The sequence below is a fragment of the Microchirus variegatus genome, assembly GCF_963457635.1.
Source record: "Microchirus variegatus genome assembly, chromosome: 17".
In the NCBI taxonomy this organism is placed as follows: domain Eukaryota; kingdom Metazoa; phylum Chordata; class Actinopteri; order Pleuronectiformes; family Soleidae; genus Microchirus; species Microchirus variegatus.
Window position 1 is genome coordinate 16,121,460 of NC_139818.1, and position 14,122 is coordinate 16,135,581.

At 41.5% G+C, this 14,122-nt stretch overlaps 1 protein-coding gene across 1 annotated transcript; it reads right to left on the reverse strand.

The window, feature by feature from the left end:
• Positions 1-415: 415 nt before the first annotated feature.
• LOC310939392 (plexin domain-containing protein 1-like) lies at positions 416-13,587 on the reverse strand. Its single transcript, XM_083904135.1, has 13 exons — positions 13,107-13,587; positions 7,282-7,460; positions 4,987-5,127; positions 4,828-4,897; positions 3,819-3,941; positions 3,604-3,722; positions 3,409-3,493; positions 3,068-3,166; positions 2,900-2,981; positions 2,767-2,827; positions 2,555-2,678; positions 1,263-1,429; positions 416-1,186 (listed from the first exon to the last, which is right to left on the reverse strand). The coding sequence occupies exons 1-13, from the start codon at positions 13,180-13,182 to the stop codon at positions 1,061-1,063; spliced, it is 1,452 nt and encodes a 483-aa protein (XP_083760261.1). The 5' UTR covers positions 13,183-13,587; the 3' UTR covers positions 416-1,060.
• Positions 13,588-14,122: the final 535 nt, after the last annotated feature.

Here is a 14,122-nt window from a genome sequence, read left to right on the forward strand (position 1 = left end):
CTGGGATGTGTGCATTGTTGGTTTCTGGTAGTCTGATAGCGCCACCACGTGGCCGTGATAAGTATAAGCTGTTTATGTCTGGTTTTCTTGTGTCATGTTTTACTCTCTTTAAGATGATTTACCTAATTGCATATTGAATTACTGCAAAACTAATTTGATAAATGCCAACTTGCCTAAATATATACAGTCATAGAAGTCTTCGAAAACCAGAAAATGTCGATAGATGCTAATGCTTTTAGGTATTTTGCAGAAAACTTGACTTAATTGACATATATCGATGTTGTTGCAGTAATGAACTTATCTTGTGTGTAAGTTACATTACCTGTTACCCGATTTCAATGCTTTTGAACGTATATACCAAGACGATGTGTGTTTTTCTCTGATGCCTTGTTAGTTTAATGTAACACTCGCCACCAGTCTTTATTATAAGACATTAAAACAGAGAGATTCAAAGAAAGGTCTCACAACTTCATGATGTCTCTAAAATTCATCCGAACCGTATTTCTTCACACACAAGTCAAAAATGATCATTACACACACTATCAGTTATACCGCTAGATATCCGTTGTATGACACTTTATCACCCAGTCATTGCTCACATAGAAGGTTTTTATGAAACAAAAATAACTCCATAGAAGGGATAAAAACGGAAAAAAAACAACAACACTTAGTTAGGTTGAGCTGTACATTGGTTTGCAGTATGAAGGCTAGTTCGATTCGTTCCCTGACGTTCCCTTGGATTGATGGGGTTTTTGTACAGTTACACATTTGGATCTCGTCGTTGCTGCACAGCTGGCTTCCTCTCAGACACTTGGATAACTTGGCTACTCTCCTGTGTGTGTGTGTGTGTGATGGCAAAGAGCACAAAAACACACAGAAAGCTGGCAATAGCTTCGAGAGCAGTTACAGTGAACACTGTCCAGCCTCCACGCTTGGAGTCGGGGCATCTAGTGTTGAAGGTCTGCCTGATTGTCCGTGATCGTCCTCTTTTGTTGAATAATTATAGTCTTCAAGTTGGTGCCCTTTCATCTTCTGACCAAGTCCTGCAAGTCCGTGGTCTTTAGCAGCACTGCTCGGCTTCGATGAATCCTTCCTTTTCGTGACCCCCGAGCTCGACCTCAGCGTAACTGGACTGGCAGCCCTGGTTGCGGAACTTCATAGAGGGCCAGTAGTTATTGGGGCGTCGCTGCAAACACAATGAGCAGCAGTTGAGGCGGTGGACAAACACAGTGGTGCACGTGAGGTCTCGTTAAAGTCATTACCTGCATGAGGTAGAACGGTGGAGCAGTCGTAGGGTGAGTGTTGATGTAGTAGACGGCCAGTAAGGTCAGAGCCACGAGCAGAACGAGGGCGGCCACGACCCCCGCTATGATGGCAGTGTTCTCCGTCATCCCCTTGTTCTTTGGAGGGGTCGTTTCTAAATCTGAATCTAGAATAAAAGGTAGATAGAATCTCTGAACATGAGAAACCCTGAAGCAGAGGACCATACTGTGAACGGGCCTCTTTATTAGGTACTCAGGACACCTAATAAAATAGTCTGAGAGTGTATATTATTATATTAGAGAAGGTCAATATCAAAGGAATTGATTCAGCTTTATGTCGGGATCACCTTACAGAAAGATAATGAAACGTCTTGAAATATTTATTTTTTCTTCTGTAGGTTCCTTAATACCTGTTAAATTATCACTACTACGTCAAAATGGGGGAGTAACCAGTTTTGAATGGCAGGGCTATAGATATTAATGATCAAATTTGACTCAAGTTGTGGACTTATATGTGACATTTTTGTCAGAACTCGTATATCACTGTGATTCGTGGTAATATAATTAAATAAATACTTGATTCAAACCCCCATAAGTGTCAGACCTTTGCGTAACATGTTTCGTAGCTGAAGTTACTGAAAAACACCAGAATCCTGAATTCAAGACTTAAGAAACCTAAAATATCTTTCTGAGCAAGACCTTTAATCGTTTTAATTGTTCTTTAAACAGGCCTTTTTACAAAGACAGAAACTTTATTTATTTATAGAGTCTGTTGTACACAGCATATGCAGGGTATCTACGGGGTCTTAAAAAGTCTTAAATCCAATGATTTGAATTTAAGGTCTTAAAATGTCTTAAATTCTCCTAAAATCTCCTAAAAGGTCTTAAATACAATTTTGAAAGGTCTTAAAAATCTTTTATTTAAGACATGCATAAACTTCAGTCTCAATTTGAAATGTTATTATTTTATTATTATTATTATTATATTATATTATATTTGAGAATGCAATAACATAACTACAACACGGAACTGAAGTAGGCCACCTGTGCTGCCCGGGGAGAATTTATCCAGCACCACTAGCTAGTGTGCTGCGCGCGCGCCGCGGTGTGTTACAGCTCAGCATAGCAGCAGAGAAAACTTAATGAAGTGCAAGTTCAACAATTTGTGGCTCCAATTATCCTTCAGGTCTTTTGTAAGTCTTAAATTTGACTTGTTGAAACCTGCAGAGACCCTGATATCCCATAAAGACACAACTGAGACAAACGGGTCAGGAACAAAAGGGGAAACTCACCTCTGGTGACGGGCTGATCTACGAGTGCTGCTGAAGAAGTTGTTGGACCTGGCGAGGAGTGGTTGAAGGAGCTCATGGATCCTTCAGGTAGAACCGTGTTGTAGTCCTCGCATGTGCCTTTAGCCTGAGAGTGAATGCCCACAGTTGTGACTCAGAAACAGCGAAATGCCACCATGATTTCTCTGATTGTGCACAAGATAAGTGTGTCTCACCTCTTCAGGGCAGTTGTAATCTAACCACTCTTGTCTATGCCGGTCGATCCCGTCGGAACATCTAAAAGAAAACGTGACAAAGTAAGTGTGAGGAGCTTAATTGTCAGGGTGTCTCTTTAGAGCGTCTGTCTACCTTTGAATGGTGTTGCACCAGCCACAGTCGGTTGTCAAGTTGGACGTTTGGCAGATATCGCAGGACGTGTGCTGGAAACAAGCTGGAGGAACAGGATATAAAGTTAGAGAGGTGAATGAGGAGGCTATAGGCTGTCATACGTAGGCCAGATTGTAAGAATATACTTGCTTGGTAGAGGAGTGAACTCGAAAGCAGATCTGTTTCCAATCTTTGCCGTGTCGATCTCCACGCGATGATACTCGTAGATGGTAAGCAGATTTGCTTCCCCTTCAAGAGAAATGGAAAAACAGGACATTTACCATCCTTTATCCATCAAGAATCTCCAGAAAAGTATTAAGATAAGTGTACTTTGCAGCAGTACTGTGACCTGAGCAATATAATGGTCATGCTTTGTCTCAAATCTGGTAGTTAATTACATCTATTATAAATGTCAAACCCTCATTGAGATTAAAATATTTGTTTTTATAATGGCACAAAAAAAAAGTGTGCTTATTTTCTGGAGAACTGACCCGGGTTTTTCTCCAAGAAAGCCTCAGACAGTCCCACTTTCACTGGATGCTCGGTGGAATTTATACTGTCCACTGGTACAGGGATCTGAAAGAGAACAGGTTAGTCAATTTTGAATATAGCAAAATCAGACGTGCCAGCGAGAGGTCATCTCGGTCATCTTTCCCTTTTAAAGCTGAAGTCTTTATATAACGTACGTCTCTATAGTTGAAAACAATGGTGCCATTCCTGTTCAGAGCTGCCTGGAAGGTAAACTCTCCTTCGTCCTCTCGACCCTTTAGTCGAACCTTGTCCCACTGCACCACAAACAGATTACCTGTGCGGTGAAAGACGGAGGGGCCAGGCAAGATTATGCACACCAGATGTTACTCAGATACTGCAGACGGCGCCATATAGAGGAGTTCCCATTTACCGTTGTCCGAGTACCTCACTGTTGAGTTTTGAGAGAAGCCTGGGTTAAAGTTGGCCATGAGGGGGGCGACGTACTGTGTGGCAGTCAGCATTCGGTGAGTCACCTCCCCCATGAAGATGAATCCTGGTGGCACAGGGGCAGAAACACGGGTACATACAATATTTTAGTAACTCTGTGTACATCGCATGAAAGTATGTGTTTTATACACTGTTTTGATGCATGTTGTACTAGTTACTACATCGGGAAAGTCTTTATTATTTTATGAAATTCATACTTAATTATGGTTGTCAACTTCCTCCCTGCTATTTGATAACTTTGTAGTCAGCAGCACGTCAGCCATGAATACTAAAGTGACGTCTGTCAAAAAAACACAGTGTGACTATACTTCCTGTGTCCTCCCTTTCAAATTAAAGCCATGCATGGTTCAGGCATATGTTTTCATTTTATTTTGACAAGAACACAGCTTCAAATATATTTTCTGGTGTTTTATTGGGGAGGTTTTCCCCAGTTTTTTTTTCCCATAGTGAGTAAACTTGTGGGCAAGACAATAAAATCTTGCCAACCAATGACTCACATCTGTTCTGATGAGTAAATTACCAGAATACAATCATAAACTATTGAGGCTTAAAGGCGATCTATGTGAGAAACGGATTATATTAAGACATGAAATGACCATGAGGTGTCAGTAAACATGTCAATTTGAAATCCAGGCCTCACTGAAAACAATGGTGCTGCCATTATATTGAACCATTATATTCAATTCTGTTTGTTTTGGATTTCATGCAATTTTTTATCTTCCACCTGAAAATGACACATTCACAGCAGGTGTTATAGCAGTCAATATGACGATAAAAGGAAGACAAAAGTATTAACTTAATGAGATGTAATATGACCTGTGTTGCCTTAATGTTTCTCCAGGGAAGGATAATGTCTTGTTCAAATATTTGGTCGATGTTTTGTCGTTCGATTGGAAGAGCAGCGGTGTCGAGCAGTGTCAAGTGAAACTCACCGCCAGTGGCTACGATAATTTGCCTCACGTCGTGTCCATAAAAGGGGAAATCGAAAGAAAGCGCCACCCTCTGTGGAAAAGACAAAATATCACACATGGCCGGGTGTACTGTTAAATGTGGTAGATGCAGAATGTGAGCGTCTCTGCTGCTTCCCTTACCGCTGCCTTTTGGTGTGCATTGGACAGTATGCCGTGGATTTGCACTTGGCTCACGTGCAGCGTGTCCAGATCGACCCACAAGTTCTCAGTCTGTCTGTCTGCGGGACCAAAACTCTGCCATCTGTAGTACCTCTTGGAGTCCTGTGAGAAAAGGGGAAAGTCATTGGGAAATTACTCCTATATGTGTATATAGTGAGGATTCTTTTGTATAAAAAGTGTCCTGAACAATGTAGTAACTGAGTTGGGAACTTCATGGTGTCATCTGATGATTTGTTGGTGTCCCTACAGTGCCACTTGGGGGAGCTGTTTACGCACGTCCTGCATCTTTTTAACAGCTATCGAGTCTTGATGGCTTTATTAATATATATATGCTACAGTTCAGGGTGACAGAGAGCAATGGTTCTGGGGTTTAGTTTGGGCTGAGAAAGTGGAGCAGCACTCTCTCTCTCTCTGCCTCTCTGGCTGCTCCATATACACAAAGTGACCCACTTTTTCTCTCCCATCGCTGCTGCCTAACACGAGCCTGTGTTTTCTTGAGGGGTGTGTGGGATTTGTAGGTGAATTTTACTCTCCCCCCCTCCCCTCGCAGCTGACTGATTTATTGAAGAGATTGCCATTTGACAAGAGATGGAGCATCTCGGAAACTGGGATTAGACCTCGCTTAAAAAAAAAAAAAAAGCAATAGCTACAGTCCAGCGGGGATACTTGTAATCTTGTCCAAGTGAGTCATTCACAAGCACGCACACACACACACACACACACACGTGCACGCACGCACACACAGCCGTGCTTAAACAAACACTGTAAGTTGGCAGGACGACTTTGTCGTCTGTTTTCAATTTGAATCGTCGTGAGCTGGGGGGGGGAAAAGTACAAGACAATTTGTTTGGGGTGAATTTTACTGAGGAGGAAAGACGAGTCCGGGACAAGACAAATAAAACCACATCGCCACACGTACTCCAACACACACACACACACACACACACACACACACACACACACACACACACACATGGAACTCAGAGATGTGATGAATGGAAAATAGTCCCTGAACAAGCGTCTAATAACAATGACCTCCACTCAACCTTTTCAAAGTTCGTAGGTTGACCTTCCAGTACAGTATTATCATCTATGACGTACATTCAGGTTTATTTACAGTATATATCCAGTATGTATTGTTTTTGGTGATTGCTATATTTTCTTGTGCCTTTTCCAAAATAATTTGATGAGAAACGTAGCCGCCCGTGCATCGCAAATGTTTATTTATGACCTTTTTCACCGCAGACATGTTGACATGTTTTCGCAGGAAAAGTAACCATTACTGATGTCATTAATGATAGCTTTGTTTGATGCTTTATGTTATTCAGGCAGCGTGAAAGTTGATTGTGGATTGTTTCCACGACGACTGACCGGAAATAAACGCGCATGACGTCCTTGTTTACGTGCCGCGACACCGGAGACCAGGCACCGTTTACCAGTTAGCTCCGTTAGCTCCTTTTAGCGCCGTAAGCTAGACTACAGTCGAACTGGAGGGTTCTGTTTATTAAATGAAAAGAGCAGCGCTTCAAATAATTAGCGTACCTGTGTACTGCGTATTTCTGTATGTGTACTGTGTATTAGTGTGATAGCTGAAACTTCATATCACAGAAGTTCGGTCACAGGAGACACATTCAGGACGCACTTTGTTGCCAGGTTTGAACAGTCGTACTTAGCACGATACCAGGTTTGAAATAGGGGATGGGACGATACCACTTTTCTTTGATACCGATACCACAAACTTGATCAATATCTACCGATATTGATATTTTATCACGATGCAGTCATTTTACACCATTTATGAACGATGGACCTGTTGATTTGCACTGAGTCATTTCAAAAGACGTGATTCTCCAACTGTGTAACAAATATTGTTCTCCCAAAAAGAAGAAATAAACAGCCCAAACATGACTCAGCTAAAATGTTTTTGCTGAATTTCATTAACATTTTTAGACTGTACATAATGAAGGTTTTTTTTATTATCTCTGTGATATCCGATCAAGTGATTTTGACCAGTATCAGACCGATATTGACTGATACCGATTCCCATCCCCAGTCTGAAAGGGGCCTATGTTGTACTATGTAATATTTGCGTTTGAAAATAATTAAAGAAACATTTCTGTATTCATAATAGATCATAATAGTTGAAACTATTGTTTGAAGACTACTCACACTCTTAAGGTGTAAGTTTGCACGCCATGATAAATGGATTGTGTCAGAATGGAAGGCTTGACAGACAAAGCAACAGTCGAATCTCACCAGTATACGGGTCACGTCTTCCGGCAGCACGCTGGTATCAACTCCTCCGGGTTTTCCTCCGCCCACGGTCTGTATGTCGCGGGCTTCTCTGTTCTTGTGTGGGGCGTTCTGCTCCCTCCTGGTTCTGTAAAAACCGGATGGATCCACATCTGTCCACAGAGGAGCCCGACTCATCGCGTCTAGAACAAAGCAGGCATTGTCGTGACCGAGCAGTGTCAACAAAGACGTGCAGAGACGGAGATGAAAAAAGTGGATGAACAAACACCTGCAGAACAGAACTCTGCAGGGTTTTGCGATGTTTTCCTCAAATTGTAGCAATCGCTCACCTTTGAATGACCACCCATGTGAGGAACACATCAGTTCCTCAATAAATAAATTGCACATTTTTAGATTGAAGACTTTAGGACACCTGTCACATCAACAGTCAGACTTTTCCACACAAAATTAAGCCTTGGATCAAAAACTCACCGAGCCAGAAAACTCAACAACGCCATTCTTTTTTTATTTGCATATTGACTTGGTATTGAGCATCTGTGAGACATGACACGACCTGCACGTGTGGGTGTGCGTTCACATGTCTGATTTCCACATGCTTTAATTTCATCTGCATAACAGATCATAGACGGTTGTGCGCCTTCACGTTTCCTTCCTGTTCGGGGATGTTATTCTTTTTTTTACTTTTTTGGACCGTAACCTTCATGAATCACTGTCCAGTGCAAATTCGGAGTTGACGGAATAACTCGCTAAACTTTCTGATCTCATTGGGGTTTTTTTTATAGACCAAAGAACAAGTTGAGTGTCTGGAGTTTGCTGAGCTGAGCTGTGAAGTAACAGCTAGGACATCTTGAAAGAGGCAAACACGAGAGCCATTTTGAGGTTTTGGACCTCCCTCGTGGCCTCGTATGTTTAAAAATGTGTTTACAACATGTGGCCAAAATATGCACAAACCCTTGATCCTTTCTTTTTGTATTTTGGTCCTAAGTTGTTTTTTGAGCTTTTGCTCAGCCTTTTTGTTTAATCCCTTCTCACAGCATTCTTAATTATTTTAGGCAACAGTTCCTTCCCTTAGAAGCAGATTCTCCATTGTGGCCTGACGGATCAAACACGTTTGGGATGCAGTAGAATGAGCCAGATCCTGTCATCAAACATCAGTCTTATATTGCTGAATGTAGTCAGGTTCTGAAATATTATGGAAATGCTGAAAGCAGAAGGATATGGTGGCAGATTTATGCCCCAAAATGTTTAGAATGAGACGTTCATTGTGCGTCACGTGGTATAGCGTTGACCTACATGGTCAAGAAAACTGTGCTGAAGCATAAATGGCTGGTATGATGTTTCAATCTTGCCACAGCTTATTGAAATATGGTGCCAGTTGATGTTCAACCTCATCTTAGATACAGCCAGCAGCAACAGTAAGGTCTGTATTATGTCACGTTTAAGATTGTAGAGGATTATGTAATAAATACAGTGACTTCTTTTTTTACCCCCCAGTATAATTTGTCTTGAAATCTAGAACAAATTGAGGTGCGCTCATGAATAAAGACCGAATAAATACATTAAGGAGAAAGGAGACAAAATGGGACAAGGGAAAGACATGGAGGTTATCACACACGCAGGGGAGATGGCTTTAATGAGGACTCTCGTTTGATTACGCTGCAGTGGAAGCTATTTCCACGGCTTCAGAACAAGAGGCCCCTAATTGGGTCAGATTGGCAGGACTCAAAACCATCATCATCACAGAACAGCTGAGGAGGCACCAAACAGCAGGGAGGGAGGGGAGGGGAGGGGGGGGGGAGATGAGGAAGAGCTGTGAAGAGACGGATCAGACAGACGATGCATCAGTGTGCATCAAGTCCTCCAGGAGCTCATCCACCTTCTCCACAATTTCAGATATCAGCTTCCAAACCTCCTTATTTTATTTAAACTTGATTTTTTTTTTTTCTCCCTGGATCATCCCCAGCTTTGTCAAAACTATCCACGTCAGCGCCTGGATGAACTTTTCACCAAATGGGGCTAAAGAAAGTTCAAGAGTGGTTTGGGCTTGAGTCAAAATGACCTCAGTAGCGTCACGTCTGGAATACATGTGTGTGTGTGTGTGTGTGTGTGTGTGTGTGGAGCTGCCGCCGCCGGCACTGTGACAAACAACAAACTGTTGCAGAAATACATCCGAATTACTTTGAAATGGGCTCCAACAAGCACAGCAAAGGACAATAAGAGATTCAACACACTTCTGGTTTAACTGTAAATACATAAACGCGTGAAAATGAATTTGACAGTTGTCTAAAAAAGACAATATAATAGACAATATAATATGCTGTTGGTTGCTACAGTGGTGCTGATCGTTGCCACTTTTCCTGCTGGTAAATCCACCATATCTTGGCGTACCAGGTGTGTCGACCTGCGTGTGAATGCAAACTAATCTAACCGTGCGGAGCGTGAATGCATCACCGGCAGCATGGCAGCGTTGTGTTTCTGGTCGGTATCTGGCCCGTTCAGATGTGTCTGCATTGCAGCAACCGTGTGGCAAACCTAGTGGGTGTTGAGAGCGGAGAGTGAACTAGGACACAGCATCCTGAGCCATATACAGTGTGCTGTGGATATACAGATCGTGTTCATACATTTCATCACCAGCTCCCACGCAACTATTTCCAAATTTCCTCTCTTTTTTTTAGCTGTTGCACAGAGAAAACATACAGTGCCTCTGTTTCCTTTCATTACATGTGTACAGAATTGAAGCTATCCTTAATCTTTTGTGATTGATTGATAAATAGACATCTCAGAAACCCTCCAGATCACAGTGTTTCTTTCTTTGAAAGCAGCCTCTGAAGCTTTAGACGTGGGCTATATATCAGTCTGTTCGTCTGGATGAAGTCCAGTTATCAAATATTAATTTTCTCCCTTTTATGGGTAAATTTATCACATTTTGAAGACCAAGTGAAGGAGGAGATGCAAAGAGGGGCATCAAGTTAATCATGGAAAAGAGAGTTATCAGTAGGTCTCGCATAAGGAAGCAAAAGGCCAACATCTGTGCTTCAGAGACGGATACAATTTGCTGAAGAGGGTGAACCATTATGTACCATCTAAACACAGCTGGGAAGAGGGTGATTAAATCATAAGATACAAACAGTCTTGACCCCGGAGCAGCCCTGTTTAATGTACTCCTCCTCGATGAGACACAGTTTGAGCACAGGGATCGGCGAAAGCACCTGCTGGCCAAAGAATGGCTGGTGAAACAGTCATCACAGCCCCAAGCCGTTGATATGTTTGTCATTTGTAGTTAGTACTTTTTTTTGTGATTAAAACCCTGCCTGTAGCTTGTGACATGGGAGGAAATAATTTGGCACCTCACACCCAGGGGAAGAGCAGTAACCATAACACACGATCCCTAACATTGGCAGCTGGACTGATAAGGACCAGAACTGAAAGGGATCGATCTAATGTAGCGCTCGGGGTCGACATGGACGCGTGTCGCATTCCAAGTTCATTAAATGTTTGATTTAAGTGATGAGCTGTCGCGGCGTTGGGTTTTTGATTTACATCTGGAACTAATAGTCCAGTTTTAGTGCGGACTTCATGTAGTTCCAGATTCCACATGTACAGGGCTTGCACATGGACCACATGTTTGGGTTTTTTCGGTGCTGCAGTATGGATTTCACAATAGAGAGATTAGTGTGGTAAGACATGTATACCTCTTGACTAATCAGAAACTCGAGAGATGGATTAATGTTAATTTCTTGATTAATCTAAATATTCCTAAGGCTCAAAAAGATGTGTGAAATTAAAACTATTTTATTTACCAAAAATAGACGAGGATTGCTCTCTAAAACTGACAAATAACTTGTGTTTCCTGATTATCAGCAGGGATTTTTGCTGTCTTTGACTAACTCACCCGTTTTTGCAGCTCTGTACAGAAACACAACTCATTCATTTGACTTCTATTTACCCAGTTCTGTTACAAGTGGTCCGGATCATACTGTGAAAGTTTGTCAAAGTGGCAGCATCTGTTACTTGTTGGCAACATTTACATTGTTAGTTGTTTATCTGGTTACTGTGGTCTGTCGTCGAGATCTTCTGTTGGTGGTAACCTAGAAAAAAACACAGTTTTTTTTTTTCTTCCTTTTTTTTATTTAGCTTATCTAGGTCACTTGTCTGAAACGGCAGTCTTCCCTTGCCTATTGATCACTGTGATGTTGTCACATTTGGATCAATATTGCCTTGTGTGGTGGATGCATTGTTTCTTTTCAGGCAAAACCTGTGAATATATATACCCTTTAAGGTACGCACCAAGAAATAAGCAAAGGAAAATAATTTCTTTGCATTTTTATTTTATTTCCTTATGATAACCATAATGACAATCAATATATATATATATATATATATATATATATATATATATATATATATATATATATATATATATTTTTTTTTTTTTTGAGTTTTGAGTTCAGCTTTTTTAATGAGATATATTGACTTAAAGTGTGGTCGACCAAATGGTTGAGTAGTATCTTAAAGGGTTAATATCTACTTTTTAAATGTGTGCGGACAGCACATTAAATTATAGTGGACTTAATAACGATGCACCGGTGATGATTTTATGTGTGATTTTAAGGCCAAACTGCCTAAATGTTCTAAATGCACCATCATGATTCATGTATTTTATGACGGCTCATGCAACAACTGAAAGCCAATAATTTCCATAAGTGTTTTTGTTCTCCACGTGCCAGATGGAAAAAAAAAAAAAAAACATTACATAAAGATTGAGACACATCTGGAACTTAAATGTTGTAATGCTGACTAAGCTTTGTGTTGTGAGGAAGGAACTTGGGGGGGGGGGGACTTAAGTGATGATCGAGCAGTAACATTATGTCACTCATAACAGTGTGAGAACCACAACTGGAGTTCACATTCAAATTCCCAATTTGACAGGCATCATCGCACCAGCTACAAAAAAACTGTTTTTCAGACTAGTGAAGGAACACTAAAGCACAGAGCTTTTCTTGAGCTTGAGTGTGGTCTACAGTTGGTTGGTGGTACAGAAGACAACCAAGCCTCCAGCGTCTTCTAGTTTAATGAATGGTTGTTCCATTTTCTGCTTATCAAAGCCCAAAAATAGCATTTCTGTGACGACATGAACAGAATCACTTATTTTAGCGTAAGTTAGCGGCGGCTGTGACCGTGGACGTTTGGCCGGACTTATTGTCCGTCTCTGTGGTCTGTGCACAGTGGGTCAGGTTGTCCTCTGCAGAGCAGAGAGAGGGCCCCTGATCAGAGGAACTGGCACCTCAGGAGAGGCCAGAGAAACTGGAGCACCACTGATTGTTGGAGGAGGAGGAGGAGGAGGAGGAGCAGCGGAAGAACGGGGGCTGGCTAAAAATAATGCATCTCCAAGGAGAATAAAAATACATACATGCGCATGCATACACACACACACACACATGCATACAGATGCATACACACACAGGTGGGACGAGAGAATACATGTACCTGAGATGCAGAGAACAATATTTTAAACAACATAAAGGAACAGACTACACCCATTTAAGGGAATCATCAGAATGACTGGTTAACCTCTAACATTTATTTACTAAAAAATGCAGGATTCATGAAACAAAAAAAGACACCTACATTATAAAGAGAAATAGAATGATTTTAGAATTGAAGAAGAAGAAAATACAGACCTACACTCAACTCTTTCATGCCCTTTCCCTCACTCGCACATTAAAAGCCACAAAACATTTTTTTTTATTATGTCTTTCTTTAAACTGCATTTCTTTGACAGCTGCTCTGTGCAGTGTGCAGTGTGTGTGTGTGTATTTGTTGCTTACCTTCATATTCCTGAGCCCACACTCTCCCCAGCTCAGCCTGGGAAAGACAGATGAGGAGAACAGCACAAAGCCCCATGTCCAGGTGTCTCTTCTCCCTCCTGCCCCAACTCTTTATCACTCCTCTCTTCTTCTTCTTCTTCTTCTTCTTCTCCTTCTCCTTCTTTTCTCCTGTTTCCCCTCTCGCTCTGCTCAGATGTGTCACTCCTCCACTCCTCAGACTTGCGACGCTCTCTCTTCGCCCCTGCGTTCCCACACAACTGTTTTTTTTTTTTTCTTCACCTCAGCCAAGGTTTACTGCCTTTCTCCCTCCTCTCTCCTCAGCCTAATGTCTTTTTGTGTAACTTCTAGGATGACAGGTCCCTGGTTGGAACAGTTGGCCAAAAAATTGCAGATGTTTTTTTTTTTTCTCCAATCTTATAATTTTCTTGAAAAACAAATACACTTACTCGCTCACTCTCACTTCTGTTTATCTTGCTCCCACTTCCTCTCCTCTGCTCTTCCCCTTCTCTCAGTTTTTCTAAGACTTCCCCAAACGACGAAATATTTATATATTTCTTCTCATTTTTTTTTCTTCTTTCAAACCTATAAAAAAAAGGGGGGGGTGGGGGCTGGAGTTGGGAGGAGCATGTCTCCTCCATGTGGAAGCATGCTGAACCAAAACAAATGTGATAGTTAAATGGTTCTTTTGGTTTGTTTGTCGAGCGGATCAATGCAGTGCAGTTTTTAAGTTTGTTTGCTGTAGAAACCGTTTCTCATTGTGATGGATGGTTTGTATAAAGAGATGCTTAGTGGTGTGTTTGTGGGGGAAAATGTGAATCACCTTTCCCCCACCCTTGCATCGATGCTTAATTATCATATATCTGGTATGATTGACCTTGACTTTTTGTTGTGTTCGTTTCATCTGTCAATATTGAGATGCTTTGTTTGGGGAAAAGTATCTGAACTGAGCTGGTACCCCGACCTGGTACCAGTTAACCCACTAATTGTGGAACATTCCAGAACAGTATTACTCACTG